Source organism: Megascapheus bottae, chromosome 4, assembly GCF_031878675.1.
Source record: "Megascapheus bottae isolate mThoBot1 chromosome 4, mThoBot2.hap1, whole genome shotgun sequence".
Classification (NCBI taxonomy): Eukaryota; Metazoa; Chordata; class Mammalia; order Rodentia; family Geomyidae; genus Megascapheus; species Megascapheus bottae.
This window is the reverse complement of record NC_143512.1, coordinates 42,637,964-42,664,796: the sequence shown is the minus strand read 5'-3', so window position 1 is coordinate 42,664,796 and position 26,833 is coordinate 42,637,964. Positions and strand designations below refer to the sequence as shown.

Here is a 26,833-nt window from a genome sequence, read left to right as displayed (position 1 = left end):
CATATATACACATAACTCTATAGTATATATGTATACTATATATATATGTGTGTGTGTGTATATATGCTTGTGTACATATACACACACATTTTGCTATTTTCTTCTAAACTGACCCTATCATACCTACCATCACTCTAATTTTCTCTAAAATAGAACATCTGTGTCACTCCTATGTTACTGGCATAAGATTATAAAGCTTTTTCAAAAGAACAACACAGTGAGAGATACACTCATTAACCATAATATTGTGCATACTTTTCCTATCCACTTTAATCATTTGTTTATTCAACCAATTTTCATTATAACCAGTACCTAACAATATATGTATAAAATACAATGACTTTATATTTGTGCAGTTCAAGATCCCTTCTCTCCCTGCATAAGTAGAATGTCACTTATTTGGTCCATGGAATACTAAAGCATTTAAATGTATTAGGACAATTAAAATCAGGGCATCAGATCAGAACTCAATACATAATTACCAGAAGCAAAACTAAGGTCCCTCATTCTAATTATTTTAATCACTCCCTTCTTGCAAAAAATATACTTTTACTCATGTAGGGATGTTTCCATTAAATCTTATGTTGAGATTCTGCAGATGGGTCTCCTCTGTGTTCATGATATTTCTAGTAAGCAACCTGTGAGTAACTGATGCATGAGTGTGTATATGGGGGGGGGGGACTTGTTTTAAAGCACACACAAAGTTCTACAAGCACACATGAATCTTTAGAGAATCACTGTATTAAGAAGCCAGGATTATTCATTGCATATTGTATCTTTCAAGTATTTTAAGGTATACTCAGGCAGGAAACAATTTTTGATCACCTTTTCCGAGTACGATAGGGTCTTTAAGGCCATCATTGAATAAAGAAAAGAATTCTAGATGCATACAAGATGCACATTCTGGAAAGTAGCTCCTAGTTTTCATCCATAGTTCTTACATACTCTGGCAGTTCAGAATCTCAGCTTTTGAACCATGATCCTAATCTTAACTTTCCTATAAAATGGCCTAAGGATCTCAGAAAAACCCCCAAAGGCCAACTCCTACCATCAACCAATGAAATCCAAGTGGGGAGGGGTGGAAATGACCATCAAGTTTCAAAAACACTACTATAGATTCTGCTTTTAAAAAAGGTAGGTTTTTAAGTTGTTTTCTCACCTTATTATGTATGGCAATCTCTAGGGAGCCTTTAAAAAGATACGCAATGATGCCAGCCAAGCCCTCTGAAGTTTCTGATTGAATTAGTCTGGGACCAGGGTATTTTTAAGCTCCACAGGTGACTTTAGGGAGCAAAAGGCTTTAGAACCCACAGCACAGGCTTCTCCCACTGGAGAAGTGTACCTGCATCACCCTGAGACTATGTCACAGCAGGCTGCTGGGAACTCTCTCCTCCTTCCCCAGCTGCAGTGGAACCCAAGTGTGTATTTCTAACTAGCCGCCTCCAGCTACTGCCGTTTGGGGGACCACTGTGGAAGCCACTACACTTGTGGGTGTCATGATGAATCATTGAATGTTTTACTTTAGTTAAAGAACACAATACATTTCATGTTTTTCACAAACAATTAGCTTCTCTGTGGAAGAGAGCAATGATTGAGGTATGATACAGGAAAGAAAGAATGCAGAGACATGACTGGTTTTTCACTTCTTGCAAAGCCATGAATATGTGGCTCTGGCAGAGGAGCTACCTAAAACTCATTTTAGAGGAAAATGGGAGGGCTGTATAATAGGACAGGACCTCATGAGAATTCCCATTCATACCGGTAGGTAGATGACTGGAGCCTTTTACCTGTAATCCTAGCGAAGTAGGAGGCTGAGCTCTGAGGATCGAAGTTTGAAGCTAGGCTGGGCAGAAAAGTCCTCATGAAACCTTTACATCTAATTAACCACTCAAAAACCAGCGGACCTGTGGCTCAAAGCAATAGAGAGCTAGCCTTGAGACAGCACCCAGGCCCTGAGTTCAAGCCCCATGAATGACAGAAAAGGAAAAAAGAATAAACAGAACTGATGATAGATTTGGCACTGGAGAATCACTGGACTTGAGAACACAGATGGATAGAGTACAGAAAAATAGAAACACACATTTGTGGTCCAGAGGATTGTCCATCCCCGAGATAATGCTGTGGGGAAACTGGGTACAGTCCATCTGGAAGAGACAGTACATGACACAAATGATAAGTGGACTGAGTATGTAGCTCAAGGGCTTCAAATAATCAAACTAGACATGGAAACAAAGAGAGGCCAACAAAACCAAACATAGAGGGCTAGAAGTGTGGCCTAGTGGTAGAATGCTCACCAAGCATGAACAAAGCCCTGGGTTCGATTCCTCAGTACCACATACACAAAAAAGGCCAGGAGTGGTGCTGTGGCTCAACTGGTAGAGCTCTAGCCTTGAGAAAGCTCAAAGACAGTGTTCAAGGCCCTGAGTTCAAGACTGGCAAAAGCAAAAACAAAACAGACACACAGAAGTCAAGTACTCAGGTTAAACATTATATATATGACATATGCAGATGTATGTGTATACACACTCACACATATACATGCATGTGTACATAGTCATATATGTTATGCATGTATGTGCATGTGTATATATTTAACGTGTCATGTGCATGTTTAATAATACACATGCCACTGAATTTGGCCCCTGGGAGATGATGGAGAATCTTCTACAGTGGAGTCCTAGCCAAGGATGTTGTAAAATGCAGGTGTTCTCTCTATATTCTTCTTGGGCAGTGTTAGACCTGAGTTATTTTCCCAGGGATATTTGAGCATGAATTGCTGATTGGTATGTTTTACCAAGATGTATAATAAACATAATAAGTAACAACATGTACACTGGGTTATTAATTAAGGTAGGATTTCGAAAATAAGAAATTTCAAATGTTGTAACCATTAATAACTTCATAATATGAGTTGAGAACCCATTATTAAAAATGTGCTATCAGATGGAAAATGGGTGAGACAATTCCCATGTGGCTGGCTTTAACATTTTATGATATCCAGCTACTGCAAAACTAATTTTCAGCCTTTTTCTATTGGTTAGAGAATATGTGAATCTAGATTTCTTTTTTTAAAATCTAGATTTCTAACAGAACAATTTTACAAAGGATGTTCAAGTTTTAATCTTTTTACTAACCTATATTAATATGGTTCTGTGTGATAATCTGGTTCACACATACAGCAGGCACTGAGGCTATTTTTAATTAACTTAAAAAAACCAGTAGAGACAAAGCTGTTAGGTTTGTAATGCTTTCCAACAGCAGTCCACTTTGTTGTTTTTTTATTTAAAAGGACATTTTTGTTCCATCAGTAGATGTCGTAAAAATACTCCTAGATTGTCTAAGGCCCCACACTACTTCCAGCCGGATGCGTGCTGCTGGGGAATGCTGGTCTCATCACCAGCGAGGGGCTGACTAAGGAGAAACTGAATTGAAAGAATACTGTTCCCATGGCCATGGATGCTGGCAAGTGCTACTCATAAAACTGTTTCACTGCTTTAAACTGCAGGCAGATGGCAAGAGTAGAAGCAATGTGCAATGTGCACATGGGATTTTTTAGTTGAAACACTTAAAATCCATAGAAAAGGAATTGCTAACTTGAGAAATAATCGGTCTTTTAGTTGCTGTTGTTGTTTTTGTGTGAGTTCTGGGGCTTGTACTTAGGGTCTGAGCACTATCCCTGAGCTTTTATACTCATCGCTAGTCCTCTGCAGCCTGAGCCACAGTTCAACTCCTGAAGGCCTTTCTTGTCCAAGTCTTTCTTGCCCAGGCTAGCTTTGAACTAAAAACCTCAGATCTCACCTTCCTAAGTAGCTAGAATTATAGGCATGAGTCACTGGCCCCCAGCAAAATAAATACTTTTTTAAAAAAAATAATGTTTACAGTGATTGTATATAGATTCCCTTCTTGAATACTTGTTTGTTACGCAGGTCATTTGAAATAATTCCAAAGATAATACGTGATCACGGGGGAGGATGTGGAAAATATATTTAATTATAAAAATAAAATGCTAATGTTACTGTGATAGTGTTTCTTTAGCTTTTATTTTGATAGTGTGCACATGTACATGCTATATTTTTAAATCGAATCACAAAGCATATTCAGTTTTCTGTGCTGCTTTTAAATTTTAAATATTTTGGCAGCATTGGGTATGAACTCAGGGTCTCCTGCTTGCTTGATATTCATGCTCTACCACTTAAGCTATCCCCCCAGCCCTGTTTCTGACTGGTAAATATTTGGAAATCCGTTTCCAGGTCTCCAGGACGTTTCTGCCTAGGCTGGGTTTCAACCACCATCCTCCAGATCTCAGTCTCCTAGGTAGTTAAGATTACAGACATGAGCCACATGTTCCTGGCTGCATTCCACTTTTTAATATTAAAGTGTCATTGTAATATTCCTATACCTTAAGCAGTTTGCAAAAAATATAATTTTTAAATGTTTAGTTTTATGTCCTGAGGATTATGCATGCACAAATTGGCTAGCACTCTGCCAACTGAGCCATCCCTCCAACCCAAGAATGCTAAGCACATGCTCTACCCCTGACACATCTCTACCTACGGACACAATGTGATGATTTTTAATGGCCATCAAATGTTTACACATTTGACTAATGGCAGCACAACAACAAAACAAAGCCAGATAACTCTATTTAGGACAAAATTTAGTTTGTTATCGTGATTTATGTTCATTTTGTTTTCGCCCTGAATTTCTAAAAGTTCTAGTTAACAGTATGTTGTCTTTTTTTTTTTTCCAGATAGGGTCTCACTATGTGGGTAACCAAGCTGACCTCAAACTCACAAACTTCTTGTTTCAGCCTCCTGAATACTGGAATTACAGGTATGCACAACCATGACCAAGCTCATTATCACTACTTTCAATCATTACTTTGTTCTGCTGATCTGTTTCCCTGCCAACAAAGGTATTTTATTACAAATTAATAAATGAACACTCAAAGGATCTGATAGGGCACGTAGAAAACTGAAAATGTAAATTCTCAAATCTAACTGAGAAAAGTAATACTGTTGGATCTGTCTGGCAAGCTCACAAAGCAGCTTTCTTATGGTAAGAAGTGCCTGCCACACGTTTTGGTTGTTTGCCCAGGTATTAAAGTGTCTTATACTGGGAATTCAATGTAAGATGGTAGAACCACTGTGTCTTGGCCTTTCAGGATGTCATACTGTTTTTGCTGTCTAACCGTCAGTTAGCTGCCTGACACAGGATTCTGAAACCTAAGATTTATTACATAGGCAATAAGGACCATTCCTATTAAAGACATAATCGAGCATTAGCACAGTTATGGTCTCCACTGTTAACTGCAGTTCATGGCTGGCAGCCATTAATCAGTCATCAGTGATGTCACAAGAGGGTTTTAGATAGTAAGGGTCCTGACTACATAGTAGCGGGAGGGGAGGAGTGTCTTACCATAGAGTTTAGTCCTTAGGCTCTGTGGGAAACCAGTATGAACAGCTCTACAGTGTACTGTAGTAAACAGTTCCTACTTCATTTACCTCAGTACCACTTGTCACTGTGATGTCACTGGGTACAAAGTTCCTGGAAGTTTAATACAACCATCCAATGTTTTAACTTGAAAAAACATATTGAGATGTACTTAGATAGGTGTTGGGTTATTTTAGTGCCTACACAACAAATTCTTGATGCTTATAAAATGTCACTTGTAGCAATCATTTCAGAGCATTTCCTGTTGACATAAACTCTGGCTTCTAGAGACTCAAAACTTAGATGATATATAATAACACAAATATACAAATAAAATGATATAAATTTAAAACAGAATGAGGTTCGCATTTTAAATAATAGGTTCCTAAATTAAGCTAAGAAAGTAATTATAGTTGATCACAAAGATTTATGTGTTGCCTAAAATCTAAGGAGTTAGAAGAGGAATAACTATGAACAAAAAATAATCTGCTCATGTTTTTGTAAGGCTAGGAATTTAACCTAAGCCCTTGTTCATGCTAGGCAAGTACTCTATCACTAAGATACATTCTCAGCCCTAAGAACAAAAACTGAAAGCAGCTAATATATTCACTGGGGGAAGGAGGTTATGGAACATTCATAAAATGGAATATTGATATAAAGTGATAAATAGAAATACTCACACTGTTATACCAACAGACAAATCATCTAGACACAAAACTTTATCAATGATTTCAAAATATGTATATATAAATATTTATGTGTTTAGATACAATGACATGCATACCTAAATTTTATGTAATAAATAAAAATATATAAACTATCTCTATTTAGCTATATACCAAATGTTAAATAGTTATTCTAATAGTAGAATGGGCTACAGATAATTTTCACCTTTTTTTTTCCCAGTCCTGGGGCTTGAACTTAGGGTCTGATCTCTGTCCTTGGGTTTTCTCAAGGCTAGGGCTCTACCATTTGAGTCACAACACCACTTCTGGCTTTTTCTATGTATGTGGTACCAAGGAATTGAACCTGGGTCTTTGTACATGTTAGGCAAGCACTCCTACCACTAGTCCAAATCCCCAGCCCTTTCATCTCCTTCTTTATGAATATATTTTGTAAATTTCTGACAATAAATGGAAAAAATGGTTTTGTTTTGTTTTGTTTTGCTTTTGTGGATCATGGGGCATGAACTCTGGGCCTAGGCATAGTCCCTGAGTTCTTAAGCTCAAGACTTCTGCCCTACCCTTGAGCCAAGCCTGACTTCCTGGAAAAAAAATGTTTTTTAGTTTTGTTTTGGTTTTGGTTTTTTGCCATCCTGGGCTTGAGCTCAGGCCTGAGCACTGTCCTTGGACTTTCTTAAGGCTAGAGCTCTACCACTGGAGCCTCAGCACCATTTCTGGCTTTTTCTATGTATGTGGTACCAAGGAATCAAACCCGGGTCTTCATGCATGCTAAGTAAGCACTCGACCACTAGGCCAAAATTCCGGCCCCCAAAAAATGTTTTTAAAAGCAGATTTTATAACATTTGTTACTCAGGAGGCTAAGCTCTAAGGATCCTGGTTTGACTCTAGCTGGACAGAGAACTTCATGAGACTCTCATTTCTAATTAACAAGCAAAAGCCCAGAAATAGAGGTGTGGCTTAAATGGCAAAGTACCAGCCTTAACCAAAAAGGCTAAGGGAAAGTTTGTTCATGCTCTGAGTTCAAGCTCCAAGGGATCAGTTTAAAGGAGGAGGAGGAGGGGAAGGTGGAAGAGGGAGGAGGAAAAGGAAGAGGAAGAAAAAGAAAAAAAAAGGAAGAAGATCTAAGATGGTGGACAAAAAAAGTTCTACATATTTTCAAAATCACCTAAAATATTTCAGTTTTCTATAACAACTCTTCCTAAAATTACAATCTTTTCTTTAAGCTTCTTTCTCTTACACAGGCTTACTTAGGACTCCTCTTCCCCAAGCCTGAACTGTAAACTCAGATGGCTACCCTAGCATTTCATTACAAGCTCTCTAATTATCCGCTGTTACTCCTCACATAAAAGCTTAGACCTTGAAAAGCCTTCAATTTGGATGACTTCAGTAGGGAAGTACTCACTTGATGCTGCAGTAAATACACAAAACTGTATTAAAACTGGAATGATAATTATGCCAGGGTGAGTGAGTTCAAAGACAGAGATGGCATTGTTGTACATGATATTTCAATATGACGGAAAGGGAAAATGCTTTTAAGCTTATGTTCGTGAAATTAAAATACAGCCCTTTTAAGCATCCATTTTGCAGGTTGACCAGTACAGGCTGCTTTGGTTATATTGAGCATCTTCCCTTCTGGCAAATAAATAAGTCTAAGTCTCAAGTTAATGGAGTCCTGCCTCAAGTTCTTTCATCTCTGGAATAGTTAGATTGACTGTGAAACAAATCCACACTTCACAAAACTAATGACCTGAAGACAGTGTGCCCTCACATGTAGGTAAGGATTTTTGACTCAATTTCTGAGATAATTTAAGAGTCAGCTAATGTGGAGTGAGCTAGAACCACCAAGGAAAAAGTAAAGTTGAAGCCACAGGAAGGCACTGTGATAGAAAGCAAAGCTGTTTATACTTCCTTTTTTTTTTCTTTTTTGCCAGTCCTGGGGCTTGAACTCAGCACCTTGGCACTGTCCTTGAGCTTTCTCAAGGCTAGCACTCTACCACTTGAGCTACAGCACCACTAATGGCTTTTTCTATGTATATAGAAAGGAACTGAACCCTGGGCTTCGTGCATGCTAGGGAGGTACTTTTATCACTAGGTCACATTCCCAGCCCATTTACTTTCTGAGTGGACATTTATCATACCTGAGAACAAATGCAACTCTAGTAGAGAGCAGAATCCCACATTCTAAGAAGTAAATCAGAAAGGTTTATTCTCTCAATCTCTCTCTCTCTCTCTCTCTCTCTCTCTCTCTCTCTCTCTCTCTCTCTCTCTCTCTCTCTCTCTCTCTCTCTCTCTGCTTTGTACTTTTTATTGTAATTAATAGAAGGGTTACATTATATTTGCCAGAAAGCAGGTACATTTCTTAACAATCATTGCTACCCCTTCTCATGTTTTTGTCCCCATTTCCCTCCCCAACCCCCTCCCCCCTCCCCTTATCTTGTTTTCCCCCCTTCCCTATTCTATTTCAAAACACACACACACACACACACACACACACACACACACACACACACACACACATCAGATAACAAGGAAAGATGAGAAATACCATGGTACATTAAGAACAACAGTCACACCTTATATGGCTCTTGTTTCTATATCTTGGAGGTCTAGAAAGGTGTATTCTTTACCCATTCCAATACCTAAGTGTGCAGGGATTTAATATAGCAATTGAGTTATTCATGTATATTTAAAACAATGAAATATACAATTATACACCTACAAGATATTAATCTAAAAAGTCTAATCCAATTGCAACCAGAGTTGGTAAGCCCATGATTTTAATTCCAATTATAACATTCTAATTTTGAAATTAAAATATTCTATTTTGATAACGTTCAAGAAAATTTACCATTTTGAAAGACTGTAGTTTCTCAAGTACTCTTCTCATTGAAATTTTTAACAATCTCTTTAATCAATGAAAACATAATTTTTGAGACTATCTAGTCTCTCCTAGGTGTCAAGACAAACTTCAGTGTTCCTAAATTAAGTGAGGGTGTTACCCTGTTCAGCTGCTCTTTGGAGATGGGAGGTCATAAATGCTTATGCCCCAGATGACTAAATATTGATCTTTGAAAGGTAATAAAAGATACCCCCTCTCCACTTTTAGCATTGGTGAAACACCATATATATATATATATATATATGAATATATATAATTGTTATATGTAATTAACAAATACATTTTAACAAGGGAAATAAGAGATTTGCTACTACTTGCAACATAAAGTAACTGTGACAGGGCGCTACATGGGCTTAGTAAGTAATTCCATGTTTAAGAGGACTCCTTGTCTTGGGCAAAAGCAAATCCTGTCTTATATTAGGGCACATGCTGCTTCATTGGTCCTGAGCATTAAAAGAAACCATGAGTATTTCTGTATAAATAATCACTTATTTTAGTAACATCTGTGAAGTGCCTGGTGAGTGACATAACTTAGTGATCAAATTTTCCTTTCTTCTTTGTTAGAGCTCTGGCTTCTTGTGGATTCTCAGACCCTCCAGTCACCTCTTTCCCTACTCCCTCTCTGGTTGCTGCCGCTTAGGTTCCTGATGGCTATTTGTCCTGTCAAAACTTCAACCCTATGACACTCTGTCTTCTCCCTTCAATGATTTTCTGCCCTCTCAAAGTTTAAAACCACAGCAATGAGAGGCCGGGAGTTTGGCCTAGTGGTAGAGTGCCTGCCTAGCATGCACGAAGACCCAGGTTCGATTCCTCAGTACTACATACATAGAAAAAGCCAGAAGTGGTGCGATGGCTCAGGGTAGAACACTAGCCTTGAGGAAAGTCCAAGGACAGTGCTCAGGCCCTGAACTCAAGCACAGGACTGGCAAAAAAAAAAAAAAAAAAAAAACCCACAGCAATGAGTGAATGACTTCCAGCAATACAGACTCCATTTCTCAGGTACATATCTGTGTAGCAACTACCTACTTCTGTCCTTACATGTCTCATGAGCCTTTATGCCCATGAGACAACAAAGTGAACTCACACAACTTACCTCAGCTATATGCTAGAATCATTTCCACAGGACAGCCAGAAGTCACCTTTGACCAATTTCCTCTCTCTTAACATATCATCTTCACTGAGAACTGGTGATTTTAACTTGAAGTACCTCATTAAGATCCAAATGATGCTTCAACAACTGACTCTAAAGAGCCATAGTACTCTCTCTCTCTCTCACTATCTTTCTCTCTTTCTCTCTCTCTCTCTCTCTCTCTCACACACACACACACACATACACACACACTACTGCAAAATTATAATTTAAAAAACCAACAGCAACCAAACAGAAAGAGGCCTAATAATAAATAAATAAACAAATAAAACATATTACACTCTAATAGCCTTAACTTGTAATTATAATGAGAATAAGAAGCTAAAACAAAGACTCTCTTAGTTAAATTTTCCTATACTAAGATAAGGGGAATAGAAAAGAAACAGTCATTAAATTAATATTAGGAAGAGCTTACAAACGAACATTACAATCCCTGAAAGGACCCAAATGACATATGTAGGTCACAGGGCAGGTGGATCTCCATAAAGGATTTAACAATGAATAATGATGTTGGTATATACAGCCGATTAGTGCTTTAATACCAAGCAACACAAAAAACTAGGAAAACACACTGACTGACGTCAGTCTGATTTTTATCATTCCTTTCCTTGAGCAGGAAGGGCAAGATGTGTCACTGCTGGAGCCAATAACTGGTAATTACATAAAGACTAAGATTTGAAAAAAAAATCCTGTGAGAGCAGCAGGGAATAGAAAGGTGGTTTTCTCTCATGATGCAGAGAAAATAATGTTTGAAATCATACAAGAGTTATATCGTGACTTGATATAGCTTTTACACACAAACTCGATTAAGAAGTCTGGTCTGGAAGACCATGTCACACAATTATGTGAATCCAAGGTCATGCACTCCCAAAGAGTAACTAAAGGAAAAAAACTGGATGAAGCCATGTGATCTGCTTTTTTTTTCACTAACATAAAATGACACTTGAAAACGATCTTAAGGTGCACTAGACAAAAGACAGGTTTTTACATGCTTATTATGTTGAGCTCAGCTTATGATGAGGAAAAAAATGACAGTGGGTGTTCATGTCAGAGATACCTCTGATATAAATTAATCTTTTTTCTATATTTTATTAACACATATAAATTAGACAATGTGAGTTTCACTGTCATATTTCTATGCATGCACCCTAGTTTGGTCGTATTTGACCCTTTTATTTATTTATCTATTTATCTATCCATTTATTTGTTTATTCATTTATTTATTTATTGCCAGTCCAGGGACTTGAGATCAGGGCCTGAGCACTGTTCTTGGAATTTCTCAAAGCTAGAGCTCTACCACTTGAGCTACAATACCACTTCCAGCTTTTTTCTATGTATTTGTGACAGGAATAAAACCTAGGTCTTTGTGCATGCTAGGCAAGCACTCTACTAGTCCAAACTCCAGCTCCTTGGATCCTTTTATTGAGCTTTCCTATTCTTCTCCAGAGTTCAATATGTCCTTTGTATACATTCATGTAATATACTTTGATTATATTCTTTTCCCCTTGTCCACTTACTTTCTCTTCCCAAATTTATTTTATTAGGCACCAAGAAACTTAATTCTTACCAAGGCTAGCAAACAATTAGCTATGACACTTTGGTCACAAAATCTTGCTTTGTCCTATTCCCCAAATATAAAGAAGCAAATGTCTTGTGCTAGCATATTTTTGCAGCCAAAGTAGGTAACTACCTTGCTGAATGAGTGTGTGTGTGTGTGTGTGTGTGTGTGTGTGTGTGTGTGTGTGTGTGGTGTGTATGTATGGGCTTTAAATCAAGGCCTGGACACTATCCTTTGGTTTTTTGTTTTTTTCTCAAGGCTGACAACTTGAGCCACAGATCCAATTCTGGATTGTTGCTAGAGATAATAGTCTCCCAGACTTTTTTTACCCAGGGTGGCTTCAAAACACTCAACTCTTAGCCACCCAAGTAGCCTAGGATTACAGGTGTGAGCTATGTGTGTTTGGCAATGTTTTAAATAAATTCAAACAGTATTTCAGGCATGGGAAATGTGCTGCTAGGCTTTTGAATGAAATCACAACTAAATAAAGCAGGGGAATGCGTAGACCCAGGGCTATGCCCTACTCTCTACTTATCTAAGGAGAGGCTTCCACTAGACTTCAAAATCATCTATCTTTACTGGTCAAGTTGTTCTCAGCCCAAATGAAATTCATGAGACTCACCTCCCCTCTGCATGCTACATGGACACAAATATCTGGTAGAATGCTGTGTGTTTAATCACCCTAGAAGGCCAGAGAGATGACACATGAGGAACTGTGAATATCTGCTTGCTTTCCAGTCTCCCTTCCCTCCAGGCCTGAAAATTTTAGGAAAGAATTGGAAAATTTGGCTTTGCTTATATGATGGTGCTGAGGATTGACCTCAAATCCATTTGCATGCTAAGGAAGCCAACTAATCAGCCACTGAGTTGCACACTCAGACCAAAAGAACACTTCTTTTGCTCAAAAATGTTCTCAGGGCTAGTGGTAGAGTGCTTGGCCAGCATGAACAATACCCTGGGGTTTAATTCCTCAGTACCACATAAACAGAAAAAGCCAGAAGTGGTGCTGGGACTCAAGTGGTAGAGTGCAGTCCTGAGAAAGCTCAAGGACAGCTCCCAAGCCTGAGTTCAAGCCCCATGACTAGCAAAAAAAAAAAAAAAATGTTCTCAGTTCTTGGGAATACTGACCTTCTGAGATTAGGAAATAAAGAACTGAGTCACTGACTCTGTCAGGCATGAAGAGGGAAGGGAGGCAACGAGATGAGAACAAGAGAGCCACAGAGCAAGCCTAGTCCTGTTTTTAATAAAATGAAAACTATGGCTAGGTGCAACAACAAAAATGAAAGAAATCAGGGACCAGGAGTTTGGACTAGTGGTAGAGAGCCTAGCATGCACGAAGACCCAGATTTGATTCCTCAGTACCATATACAATACATAGAAAAAGCCAGGAATGGTGCTGTGGCTCAAATGGTAGAGTCATGACCTTGAGATAGCCCAAAGACAGTGCCCAGGTCCTGAGTTCAAGCCCCAGGACTGGCAAATTAAATTAAAGAAATCAGAATAAGTTAGATAGGCATAACTAAAAAAAATTGAGAAGCTAGGCACCCATGACTCATGTTTGAAGTCTATCTACTCAGAAGGCTGAGATTGGAAGATCACAATATGAAACCAGCCCAGGGAGAAAATTTCATGAGACTCTAAAAAATCAACCAGCAATGTTTCTAACATGGCTCAAGGAGTAAAGCATTTGCCTAGGAAGCATAAGAGCCTGAGTCCAATATCCAATATGAAAAATTAAAAGAAAAGAATAAAAAGGAGATTAACTAGTGAAAGGCAAAGGTGGAAAAGGCAAAGTGCAAACCGAGGAATGATATTGATGACATTATGTCTCATTTCTTACAAATGAGTAAAATTAACCCATAGGGACATGGGAAAACATATAGAGAAGACGCAAATGGTTAATGAATGTGAAGAAATGTAAACTCCTTGACTAGTAAAATATGTCTTACAACAATCTTTAAGATCTGATTGTGGTTCTAGGTCAAGCAACATTAGCAAGACCCCCCCTCCATTTCCCCCCCTCCCTCCCCCCCTCTCTCCCTTTCTCTCTCTCTTTTTCTTTCTCCCTGTGCATTATATATATATATATATATTTATAATGGGTATATATTGATTGAGTTTCACTGTATTTCTACACAAGTATATAATCTACTTTGACCAAATTCATCCCTCTCTAAAATTCAAGACCCTACTTCTGATGGTTGGGGTGGCACAGGGATGAGCACACCAAGGGTCTGGGCTGTCTGACCTTTATTAAAGGCTTTTACGCACTGGAAAAAAAATTCAAGACTCTATCTGAAAAAATAACACACACACACACACACACACACACACACACACACACACACCATGCAAAAACAACAACATGAAGGAAGGAAGGAAAAAAGAAAGAAAGGAAAGAGAAAAGAAAAATAAAAAGTTCAAATGTTTACCCTTTAGCACAGGATATGTGTAGAGAAAAATTTATCCTACAGATATTCTCATAAAATAAACAGAAATTGCCAGGCATGGTGGCTCACACCTGTAATCCTAGCTTCTCAGGGGGCTGAGATCTGGGGATCACGGTTCGAAGTCAGCCCAGGTACTAAAGTCTGTGATCCTCTTATCTCCAAAAAACTGCTAAAAAGCTGAGGCTCGGGGGGTAGGGCAGTAGCCTTGAGCTGAAGAGCTCAGGGACAATGCCCAAGCCCAGAGTTAAGTCCCACAACCAAAATAAATAAATAAATAAACAGATGATAGATAGATAGATAGATAGATAGACAGATAGATAGATAGATAGATGAATGAATGGAAACTGTGAGGTAATATTGTAACTAACAAATAATAATAATACGGTTATCAGTGTATCGTCTAATCCATCACTTCAGGGTTCTAAAGAGAATGGTGGGCTTTGGTGTGATGATATTGAGAAGATGCCCAAGAGAAACAACAAAAAGGTACATGTAATAATTTCATGTGTGTGTTTGTATGTGTGTACGTGTATATATGTATGTGCATATGTGTTGTGGCGTGTGCTCACACAGCATATGCTTGTGAGATATGCTTTGTGAATTTGTGAAAAGAGAAAGGGGGAAAGTTCTAACTGTTTATTTCCAGGAGAGAATGAATAAAAAGGTAAGGAAGTTAGCATGTAGTGCCTTTCTAATGGAAAATAAGGCTCTAAAAATAAATCCAGAAGAAAACAAAATATTTGCAGAGTTTTCTTGTTGCTATGAAACACATTACCAAAATACGTAGTGGTTTAAAGCAGATGCATTTATAAACCTTCGAGCTTTGTGGAGCACAAATTCTGAACAGGCATGCCTGAGTTCTGTGCTCATGAGCTCCTAAGGCCAGGATCTAGGAGCTCTTCTCTGGTGGCCAGGAAACTGTCTACTTCTGAGCTTATGCAGGTTGTTCAATTTGGGGCCTCTGTAGGATGGAGTCTTGATTTCCTCCTGCCTGGACTGCTTTTAGCTTCCAAAGGTGGCCTTTTGTTGTTGCCAAAGGTATGCTTTCGTTGGCCTTTTTTTTTTTTAACTATGACATGCTCTTTAAACTTTTTCCTCTTCTTTCTGTTGATCCATTTACTATTCCTTATCGATTTACTCAAGGTCTTTGTCCATTTGGACAAACCAATAGGCATACAATTCTTTTCACGCTTTGATTTACTTTACAGAAACTTTCATTTTAGGAGAAAGACAGGAATCTTCCTTTTTGAAATTTCTAGATCATGTTTCATAACTAGAATGTTCCTGGAATTAGGAGCCTGGGGAATTTTTCTAATTTTCTTTGTTGAATGGAACTGTCTTGTTGACTTTTTTTTTTTTAAGCAGCCATGGTCTTCACAAACAGCACTTTGTGTGTGAAGAGCTGCATCAGAACACGCTGAGGACATCCTCCCGGCTCTCCTGTGCCATCTCTATTCAGGGATGTGTGCAGACTCATGTCAGTGAAGGGGGCAGGGGTGAATATCCCTTCCCTATGGAAAAGAGACAGAAAAACTCTATCTGGGCATGTTAATGCTAAGAGATGGTGGGTTTTCCTTTGTGTTGTTTTCATAGAAATAGCTAGGAATCCTCACCTGACCCTCTGCACCCAACAAAGGAACATGCTGACAAGAGGGAGGGAAGAGTGAAAGGCACAGCAAATGACATGGTATGGTCATCTCACTAAGAAATGAAAAAGGGCCTATCATTTAATAGCCTCTTATTGACTTTACATTTTCTTTTTATTCAGAAATATGAATCTACCAATCATTAAGTGATGAATACCACTTCTCATGAAAGACATCTGAGAGAATTCTAAATGCTGTAGCAGGAAGATCACAATTTAAAAGATTAGCAGCCACCATGGGCTATAACACCATGACTCTCGAAAAGAAAGCAAGAAAAGAAGAAAAAAATAAACATGTGTAGAATGACCAATAGGTTTTGCCACAGTTAGGTAGAGAAAAGAGAAATGATTTAAAGGATCGTCAAAGTCATTTTTCTTCAAAGCTAAAGAAAATCACAGCAATAAAAGATTGATCAACAGGCACATAAAGAAGAAATTACTATAAAACACCGCAAAGAGCAGTGAGCCGGGCACTTGTGGCTCATGCCCTCACACCTGTAATCTTTGCTACTTAGAAAGCTATGAGCTGAAGATCATAATTCAAAGCCAGCCCCAGCAAAGAAAGTCAGTGAGACTCTTAGCACCAATTAACCACCAGAAAAAGATAGAAGTAGAACTGTGGTTCAAGTGATAGTGTGCTGGCCTTGAGTAGAAAAGCTCAGGAATAGTGCCCAGGCCCTGAGGTCAAGCCCCAGGACAGGTGGTCTGTCTGTCTGTCTGTCTGTCTGTCTGTCTGTCTCTCTCTCTCTCTCTCTCTCTCTCTCTCTCTCTCTCTCTCTCTCTCTCTCTCTCTCTCTTTCCTCCCGCACCTCTCTCCCTTTCTCCCTCCCACTTTTTCTCTCTCACACACATTAATAATAATAATAACAATAATAATAATCACTATTCATTCACAGGTAAGAATCAGTGTTCACTCAGCCTACTAACAATAGCCAGGCATTGTGCTGGGTGCTAGAGAAACAAAAGACATATGAAAACATAATTCCAGTCCCTGAATAGGATATTTGTCTTTGCTTTACCTTCTGTAGATATCTATTACATGACAACAATGCCACAAACCTCAAAATTACAAAAGTAGTAATGTACGTAATTGTGTACTCACTCTATAGCTTGGAAACTAGAACATCATCCAGGCTCAACTTTCCCTTTTCCCATCACCCCTACATTTCTCAGAAGTAACTATCATAAAGCTGGCCTTTAATATTGCTGCTTCCCTTTAAATTCTTACTACAAACAAATACATGTATATACAATTAATATGTAGAATATTAATATTTATTATATTGTGTAGAATATAATTTACATGCATATGCTCCCCCAAAAAACACTGGATATAGCACCATGTTAACTTCATATGAATGCTTTAAGTGATATTTGTTTATAATTTGTTTTTGCTGCACAACACTATATTTGAGTTTCATATATGCTAATACACATGTTCAGAGATAGTTTGCGTTCTCTGTATAACTCTGCCTTAGTTCATTGAACTCTTTCCAAACCAAGTAAGATTTAGGTTGCTTGGAAAGTTCAACTGTCACCAAGATGTAGCTTTGTAGAGTTCTGAGCATGTCCCCACATACCAGCCATTCCCAAAAGTGTTTCTGGGCACTAGTGGTCATTTTACAATACTATCATTTTGTCATTTTTTCTGCATTTTACTTTACCACTATTTAATTTTTACTAAAGTAAAAGGTGAGTGATGACTTTTCTCTTCCTTCTATGCCAACCATAATAGACAACTCCCATCAATCAGAGACCACAAGAAGTTTAGAACTGCCTTATGAGGGACAGTGACAAGCAGCTATTGAACTCTGAAACAAATCGAGACAATGTGAAAGCCCACCAGATCAAATCAAAATTTTACTAAGGGTGCCATAACATAGGGCTATTCTTTTGATTCCCCAGCTTTCCTGCAACACAAGATCTTACTCTTGGTCCTGAGAAAATATGCGGAAAAACTCCTCGCCACAACCTTTATGCTCTCTTATACAATGGTATATCCAACTCAAAGCTCTTTCACCCCTTTATATCTGTCCAAATTATGGTCATCTTCCAATATTTTGGAGAAATAATTCCTTCATACTCTCCTAATTTCCTAATTGGAAGTTACTTTTGGATATTACTTTGATAGACTTTGAAATTAAAAACAACAACAACAACAACAACAGCACACAAAACAGTCTTCACTGGACAGGTTTCTATACCTCCACTTTCCCTGTGATTATTTAAAGCATTTGAGGTTCAAAGCTTCAGCTCTTTAATCTTTATCCTCCCACAATGGCTCAGTGTAACAGTAAAGTTCCATTTTACAAAGAAATGTGCTAAATAATTCTTAACACTTATCCTCTTCATGTGAGCTGTTGTGTCTATCCCAAAGGTATCCCTATTATAAGAATATATCTTGCATTGTCTAATAATCTAGAAATGGAGGAAGAATTAACTGGAACAGAATTATGTATAAAAAAGAATTCCGTAATTCAGAACGAAGCTTAGCAATAGAGGAACAGGACTACCCAGACAAATGCAGACACACCCGAGTTCCAGAAGGCCTGAATTATTTCTTAAAACCTAACAACAGAAATGAGACAGCAGAACCCAAGAAAGAAAAATGGGCTCACCTGCATGAGCAGAGAGAGGCGAGTGTGGTCGAGGCAACGCTGGTGATTGGCCATTGCCTATCAAGCTTTTCCGGTTACTTGTTCGGCAACTGTCAAAAGATTTAAAAAAATGCATTTTAAAAGGAGATTAGCACCAATAACATTTGAGTGTGTATGCATTTGATACATACTTCCATATTGAGTCATAATATTGCTAACATGATTGCAAATTACAGTATGGTCAGTAATCGGTGAGGGATGCCTGCCTCCTTAATGTTAGAGACCTTAATGTATTCATCTAGGATAGCATCATCAATATTCTTCACCACCAGCGGAGCCATAATCAAATGTCTCCGTTCAGCTCCTGTCTGCATCTGCAAATGTACACCACGCCATACACGCAAGTGATCAATTAAGAATTCAAATCAGGAAACCACAGGTAGCATCTTTGTTGACATGAAATTTCTAATAGAAAATCACATGCAATGAAGTGCAGTGACATTAATCTTACAATGATGCATTAATTAAAAATCTAATTATTTAGACAAATTTCATATTTGTGCCTTTTGTCAATAGAACAGCCGATGCCAAAGATAAATGTACCTCACCACTCATTCATTTTTCATCCTGTAGACTGCATTCAACTTCTTTTCAAAGACTCATGCTTCAGAATCCCAAGAGCAGATTCCAGCATATTAAAATACTGGCGATGGCCACATTTCACAAGCAGAATAGCCAGTACCCAGTACATAAATGCTAATTACTATATAGGAACACAAGGAGACTTATCCTGTTTCTACCAGAAGAAAAAGTATAAAATGGTTACTTTGATTTCAAAGTAACTTTCACAAACCTCAAAGAATAAGTCAAATACAAGACACATGGATGGTAAGTTGGACATCTCATTTTCATTTGCATCACTACACTATTTGGAAACAGTGCTAAAGCCCAGCTGTAGTAGGTCCTCTGCTTCACGCAACAGTGCCAGCTGGGACCATCCTACCGGCCATCATGAAGAATGTACTGCAAGCTGGGAACAGGTGCCTCACGACTCTAATCCTGGGCTGAGATATAAGCGCTGTGGTCTGAAACTAGCTGGGCAGGGAAGTCTCTAAGATTCTTCTCTCCAATTAACCACCAAAAAGTGAGGAATAGAGCTATGGCTCAAATGGTAGAGTGCTAGCTTTGAACAACAACAACAAAAAGCTCAGGACAGCACCCAGATCCTGAGTTCAAGTCCCATGGCCACCCCCCCCCCATCACCACCAAAAAGAAAGAAAAAGAAAAGAAAAAGCTGGGTACTGGTATCCCACACCTGTAGTCATAGCTACTCGGGAGGCTGAGATCTCATCATCATGATTGAATCTAGTCCAATCAGAAAAGTCCATGAGATTCTTATCTCCAACCATCAAAGAGCCAAAAGTGGAGCAATGGTCCAAGTGGTAGAATGTCAGCTTTGAATAATAAAGCCAAAAGAGCATGTGATTCCTGAGTTCAAACCCTAGTATACACACAAACAGATACACACACACACACACACACACACACACACACACACACACAATAATCCCATCCTTATTTAGAGACCTCAGTTATGTCAGGCTCTGAAGTGGGAATGCTCACTTGAGCCCTAAATTTGGTGTAAGACATCACATTTCTGAGTTTCTATAAGATACTAGAAAGGAACATTTCTAAATATTAAAACCTAACCCCAGATTGTTCTAGCAATATTGATTTGGGAGCCAATCTTCTCCTGAATGTTCACTGCTTATTATCATTTGTCAACATTCCCACATTTATCATTTCTTAAGGTCAGGCTGCATGATTTTATTTTCCTTACTACAGCAATCAACTTCCCCTAGCATTGTCTGTAAGATTAATTAAGATCATGTTTACTCAGCCTTAAAGAAGCTGTGGAGCGAGAATAGACTCTTGATACTTAATTATGAAGGTGGAATGTGATATTATCAACTCATCTATCAAGAACTGTATTCGACCTATTAGATACATAATCTTTAAATCAGACAGGCTGGTGGTTTTAAAGATATATTTAATGTTAATTCAAATTAATGTCTCATTCCATGTCAGTATGGCACTATTAAATGTATTAACTTGCTGAAGTTAACAAAAGAAATTGTCAACGACAGACTTCTATCCTGAAAGCCTAAGTAGACATATTTCAGCAAGTTAACTGTAATTCAGGGTATTATAAAAATGACTCTTTGTATTGTTTATATTTAGCATTTGACCCATATATTTGATGAAGATTTTTCTCTACATATTTAATTAACATTGGTATGTAGTAAAACAATTTTAAAATGTGTGGCAAAACAAATAGAAGTCTAATTAATACCATACCCTAGGGACATGAGTATAGTACACTGACTCACTTAAAAACTAAAATTAATGAATTATACTTCTTAAAGAAACTATTAAAAATGGAATTTCCTAAGAAACCTATAGAATGACTAATGTACTAATGCCACAATGAAAATAGTCAACAGTTCATGTTTCAAACGACAAACCCTTATCTAGAAATGATCACACCTATCATCCACTACTTGTGGGAGTAGAGATCAGAAGGGTCAACCTGGCAAAACATTAGCAAGATCCCACTTCAGCCAATAGAAAACTACCATGTCTGTCACCCCCGCTACAGGGACATGGACACAGAAGGACCATGGTTCAGGCTTGCTTCCATGTAAATGCAAAACTATTTTAAGAATAAAAACCTAACTAAAGAAAACATGGCCGAGGCATTTTCCCAAGTAGATCATCAAGTAGAGCCCTGAGTTCAATCTCTTAAGAAGAAAACTATGAAGAGAATGAGCAAGAAGAAGAAGAAGAAGAGGAGGAGGAGGAGGAGGAGGAGGAGGAGGAGGAAGAAGAAGAAGAAGAAGAAGAAGAAGAAGAAGAAGAAGAAGAAGAAGAAGAAAAAAATATATATATATCAAAAAAGGATGAAAACAGTGATTCCAAAAACTGTAATTCAAAAAGTCTCAAAAAGAAGACCCACATTTAGGTTTGAAATGATTATGGGCAGAGTTCACTGACAGATGCCATGAACCATGAACGTTGTTAACTGCATGTAAGGATCTTCTGTAACTTTTCTTGATATTCAACATGAAGTCAGAGATCATGGCAAAGTCAAAGCAGCCTCAGAACTTCCTCAGTCTCTCAACAATGGCACAGGAAGTTTTAATCCTGCCATGTTTCTACACTGGCCATGGTGAAGTTTATAAAATAGAGGCAGAGGCATATTTCCATGTGAGAAACACAAATCTCTGCTCTGCTGAAATAGGTTCCTGTCCTCACAGATGAACAGTCGCCAACATTCCTATGAAAAAGGAACATTTCATACTGCCTTCAATTTTAAAATACATAAACTTTGCTTTGTTTTGTTTTTCAGAAATAATCCAGTGTTAGAAATAATCCCGTGTTAGCACCTTCTGGCCTGCTTAGACTGATCTACATCTTGATATAAATTAGTACTTTTGAAATCTGAGGACATGAATGAGATATTCTGTAGATAATTTTTCCCGCGTATGAAAGGGGTGGTCAGCGTGCCTTACTCAGTAATACCGGTGTCTGCTACCTCTGACAGCCACCAAATCCTACTGCACTAGGTAGCCGGTTCCAAGTTACAGGATTTATGACCTGCACTGAACACCAGAGTAAGGAGGCTCAAAGTGGATAAGACCTCTGAGAATTTGCACCATAGGCTGTCACAGAACCTGGCTCTATCTACCTTGATGACAACAACATTGGAACACAACAGTGTACCAACACTGCCCTTTGTCATCATTTCCTGCCACCAAAGAAGTTTATGGCATCCCAGGCTCCTCAGGTATTCCTGATCACACCTATCATTCAGTCCCAACAGTGGTCAAATAGTGGAGATATCGCCTAGGCAATATAAAGGCTCCTTCCCCTTCACCAGTGTGACTAAGTTGAATCTGGCTTGTTCTGTCTCAGTCACCCATGGAAAAAATGGAGTAAAGACAGAAGCACCACTTCTCAATGCTAGAAATTCTTCATCCTCAATGCATTTGAACTTGTAGGGCTTCTACACAGATATAAGACCACAAAAATGAAACTGAAGAACAGGTTTGAAGTCAGGTTTTTAGCTATTTTATCCTCAAATGCCTTCTCCCCCACAGCTCAGGAGGAAACAGAGCTCTTTCACCCCACCCATGCTCCGTCTGAGAATCAAGGCAGCCAGTATCCACTTCCCACAATGGCCCTCCTCCACCTCCGCCTCTCAGTGCTCCAGTTGAAGTAACACAGGAAAAAAACTTCCGTTTCCTGGGAACAACCAGCTCAGTTTGTGCACTGAATTTAGAAGGTGACTTAGCATTGTTCTACTAACACAATGGCACAGTCAGAGTCTTGAAAAACCAGAACTGAGCAGAGGAAACAAACTGGGCACAACTTGAGACAAAGGCAAAGGATGGATTAAGACAGAGGCTGATAATCCCAGGTAAGTTCTTCTTATTACTTCACTCACTGGGCAACTTTCAGGGAAGGTCCACCCAGGAACCACTCTTCGATACAGGAACAAGGCACTAATCCCTGTATTCTGCCCACTGTGACCTGGTACCTGAGAAAAATGGCCAGGTAGCAAAATGATGGCAGAACACTTTTGCCTATGGAGAACTGGATAACTCCTGTAGACTAGGGAACCCACAGGAAGAAACAGAACACTGTAAAGAAAGTTGCTCATCATAAAAATCTATAATGGGCTATATTCTCTATAGACATAATGTTTTATTACATAGATTAATATGTAACATATGTAATATGACATATAAACCCTCAGCTTAATTTTCATTATGTTCTAAAACCTAAGTACCAGTGATTGCATATAGAGATTCCCTTCTTGAATACTTGTTTGTTAAACATGACATTTGGAATATGATGGAAAAATCAATGTTAATAAATTCTTTAATAAAAAACTGCCAAATCAAAATTAAAGTGGTAATTACATCCTTAATAAAGCCATCATCTTGAAAACACTCATGGCTGGAGAGGTGAACATGCTGTAGGGTGATATAAAATCCTTAGGGGACTCTTGAATTTGTCTACATGGATTTTGTTTAGGCAGGTAAAGCCTGAAAAGGTACCAGCCTCTCTTCTCAACCCTAAGGTCACTGTCACCGTTGTCAAAGAAATTCCACAAAGACCTTCACTATCTCACTGAGACTGTCAACGGTGTCTTCCATTTGTTTTAAAGGAGAAAGAGATGGCTTGTGTCCGTTGATTCAGCATGATGACAAAGAAATATGGCTACAAAGCAAATGGAAGGCAGGACATGGATTTTTGGATTGGATCACCCATACTCTATTTCTGCCTAAATTTTCCTGAAGGCTCCCTAAAAAAGACTTAATGGGCTTTGAAATGTGGGTCTGTCACACAACTCTAGAAGAAGAACCCATTAACCATTCCCTACTAGGTCTCGAAAAGCCATGAAGCCAACAAGCTATGGCCATTTTCAGTTCTTCTCAATAGTTAAAATCCTACTTAATATTAAGTTACTCTTACTTTGAGACAAAAATTCTGAGTATATCTGACCAGAGAAAGACAATTCCACCTCCTCCCTCCCCTGTATTAATGTTTATGGTCTTAGCTGACTTAAGAGGTCAACACTCAACACAACCTGGAAATGACCACTACTGAGGGCCAGGAAGAGCAGGGAATTGAGGAAGGAGAGCCCTACCAATGCTGAGAAGCTACACTCTGATTCTACTTATTGTTCATATTGGTGAACATTTTGATAAATGCGCACAAAAGACCAATTATGGACCAAAGCTTAACCACTCGTGAACATCTGCTAACTCTTCCTAATACCACCGTTGAATCTGTACATCTGACTATTCTTTAGACAGAAAGTAAGGCTTGTCAGGAGGCAAAAATCCTCTTGTGAATTGCTGATGAATACTATATCATTTGTTTTGAATCTTTTTTTTTTTGCCAGTCCTGGAGCTTGAACTCAGGGCCTGAGCACTGTCCAGCTTTTTCTATGTACATGGTACCAAGGAATTGAACTTGGGCCTTCATGCATGCTAGGCAAGCACTTTACCACTAGACCAGACTGTCATCTCCTTGAATCTTAACATAGATGTAGAAAGAGATGATCCAAACCTTGCTTGTCCTGAACAAGGCAAGGACTACAAGAACAGAAGCTGTAAATGGCCCATTCATTTTTGGCACTGTGGCATTCATACATGCTTGATGAACATAGGCGGTGAATCGTTTTACATCTTTACTGGTAGTATCATAAGTTGTGAAAATGTGATCATCTAAAATTGGGCAAAAAGAAATTGATGTAAAAACCTACAACATTGCATTACAATTCTGCTATCTTTCTGTTCTCCTTCAAAATGGGGCTCATGTTACATTGCAGAAAATTGTTAGTACATTGAACATTTCTTGACCATAATACTCTGACTGGTAGAAGTACAACAGATATCCATCCCCACAGAAAGATGACTGCAAGCACCCAGTTTCGTGGTCCTATAAGGCACCAGATTTGCAATCCATCTCATAATTTCCTAATTATATATTATAATAATTTGTAAATATTATATTAACATGAAATTCATGTATGTAATCATGTATATCTACTTTGTAAAGTCTCCCTTGAATCTATTTTAATATTTTATTGCTTCTTTAATCAATTAAAAATTTTAATAAAGCCTCTGACATTCATTCATTTCATATGGCATCCATGTTTTGAATTTTTGGATAAGATCTACTTTGGCATATGTTATATATTGTAGATTTTCTGGAACTTACTTTTTTCCCCTACTCAACATTATATTTTTGAGATTTAACCATGGCAACAAAAATATATGTCTAATTCATTTTTTCAACATTATTCATTTACACAAAGTTCTGTATTCTTAAAATGCACTAAAATTATAGATCATGGACATTTGCAACATTAAATATCCAGGACTCTGTGCATTTGTAATCTAATTGCTTGAAAAACATCTTTAATAAGAGCTGTAGTTGAAAGAAAAATTATACCATACAATGTAAAACCTTCACTGGACACCTCTATCCTAAGTTCTTTAGGTTTCTTTCTCTACCTTTATTCTGTTTTAGGTGTGTATTTTTTCCAAGAATAGCTCTGTTTTTCTCATTACTAATCAGTCATTTTTCCAGGCATCATCAGATATATAACTCCATCACTTTTCCTGAGCTGAACAAGGTCAAACCTAGTAGTTGGCTGAGCATCTAACATTCAACAAATGATGTTTTGAGTGCCCAAGACAGCTAGGTACTTTTACAAATGAACAAATTCCTGGCCTCATTCTGGAAGGCAAAGCAGATAATAAACCCAATAATGCAGAAAGCAGGATAGAGAACATGAGTGTGTGAAGTTATGGTTTTAAATAGGTGTTTTTAATTATTTTTTTCCAGTCCTGGTGCTTGAACTCAGGGCCTGAGCACTGTCCTTAGGCTTTCTGAAGGCTAGAGCTCTCCCACTCGAGCCATAGCACCACTTCCAGCTTTTTCTATTTCTGTGGTACCAAGAAATAGAACCCAGGTCTTTGTGCATGATAACACTCTATCACTAGGCCAAACTCCCAGTCTGATCTGAATCAAGTGTAAGAGAAGCATTCTGGCTTTTCTTAAACTAGCTATAGGTAGCAGCAGCAAGAAGGAAGTAAAGGTGACCTGAATCCCAAATGTACTTTATATACCATGATTCTACTTTAAATTATAGTATTTTGTTTAAAGAAAAAATGACTGAGGGGCCGGGAGGAAAAAAAAAAGCAAGCCCCATGACTGATGACCCCCCCACACCCAAAATCCAAAAGTGATGCTGTGGCTCACACGGCAGAGAGCTAGCCTTGAGAAAGCCCAAGGACAGTGCTCAGTCCCTGAACTCAAGCCTGGGACTGACCAAAAAAAAAAAAGACTGAAATGGCCCAAATTCAATGGAAGCATTAAATGTTATGCATTAGCTCCTGGCTTTTTGGGCAGTCTCCAAAACATGAGGGAAATAGCAAGTACTGAGAGAGTGACAACCACCCAGCCCAGTGCCTCAGGACTTTGTATATTTGCACCAAAGTAGCAACCTAGTTCACAGCTATCATGAGGCCATAATTGCTGTTATGATTGATTGGTGTGATATTTGAAATAAAATGTTTCCATTAGCAGATAATAAGGCATTATAATACAAAGCAATTTTTGTTCAATCTATTTCAAACCCCAGTGGTGACAAAAAAAAAAAAAAACAAACAAACAATAAGCAGACAAAATTTGGGGGAAAGACAACAGAAGGCTCTATTACACTTACAGGTCACTTTCTAGATATAATCAAGACATTATATGTATGCAATGGTGCACTCATTATCTCAGCTACTGGGAAGTTAGAAAACAGCAGGAACATAATCTGGCCATAGGAGA

General features: G+C 38.3%; 1 protein-coding gene across 5 annotated transcripts in view; it reads right to left on the bottom strand.

Annotated features, from left to right (window-relative positions):
• Positions 1 to 26,833, bottom strand: part of Mast4 (microtubule associated serine/threonine kinase family member 4) — a 415,893-nt gene that overhangs the window by 90,872 nt on the left and 298,188 nt on the right. For all 5 annotated transcript variants that reach the window (XM_090331761.1, XM_090331763.1, XM_090331762.1 and 2 more), the window contains one exon: positions 18,437 to 18,525. In XM_090331761.1, the coding sequence (XP_090187887.1) occupies positions 18,437 to 18,525 (89 nt within the window). The remainder of the gene's footprint in view (positions 1 to 18,436; positions 18,526 to 26,833) is intronic.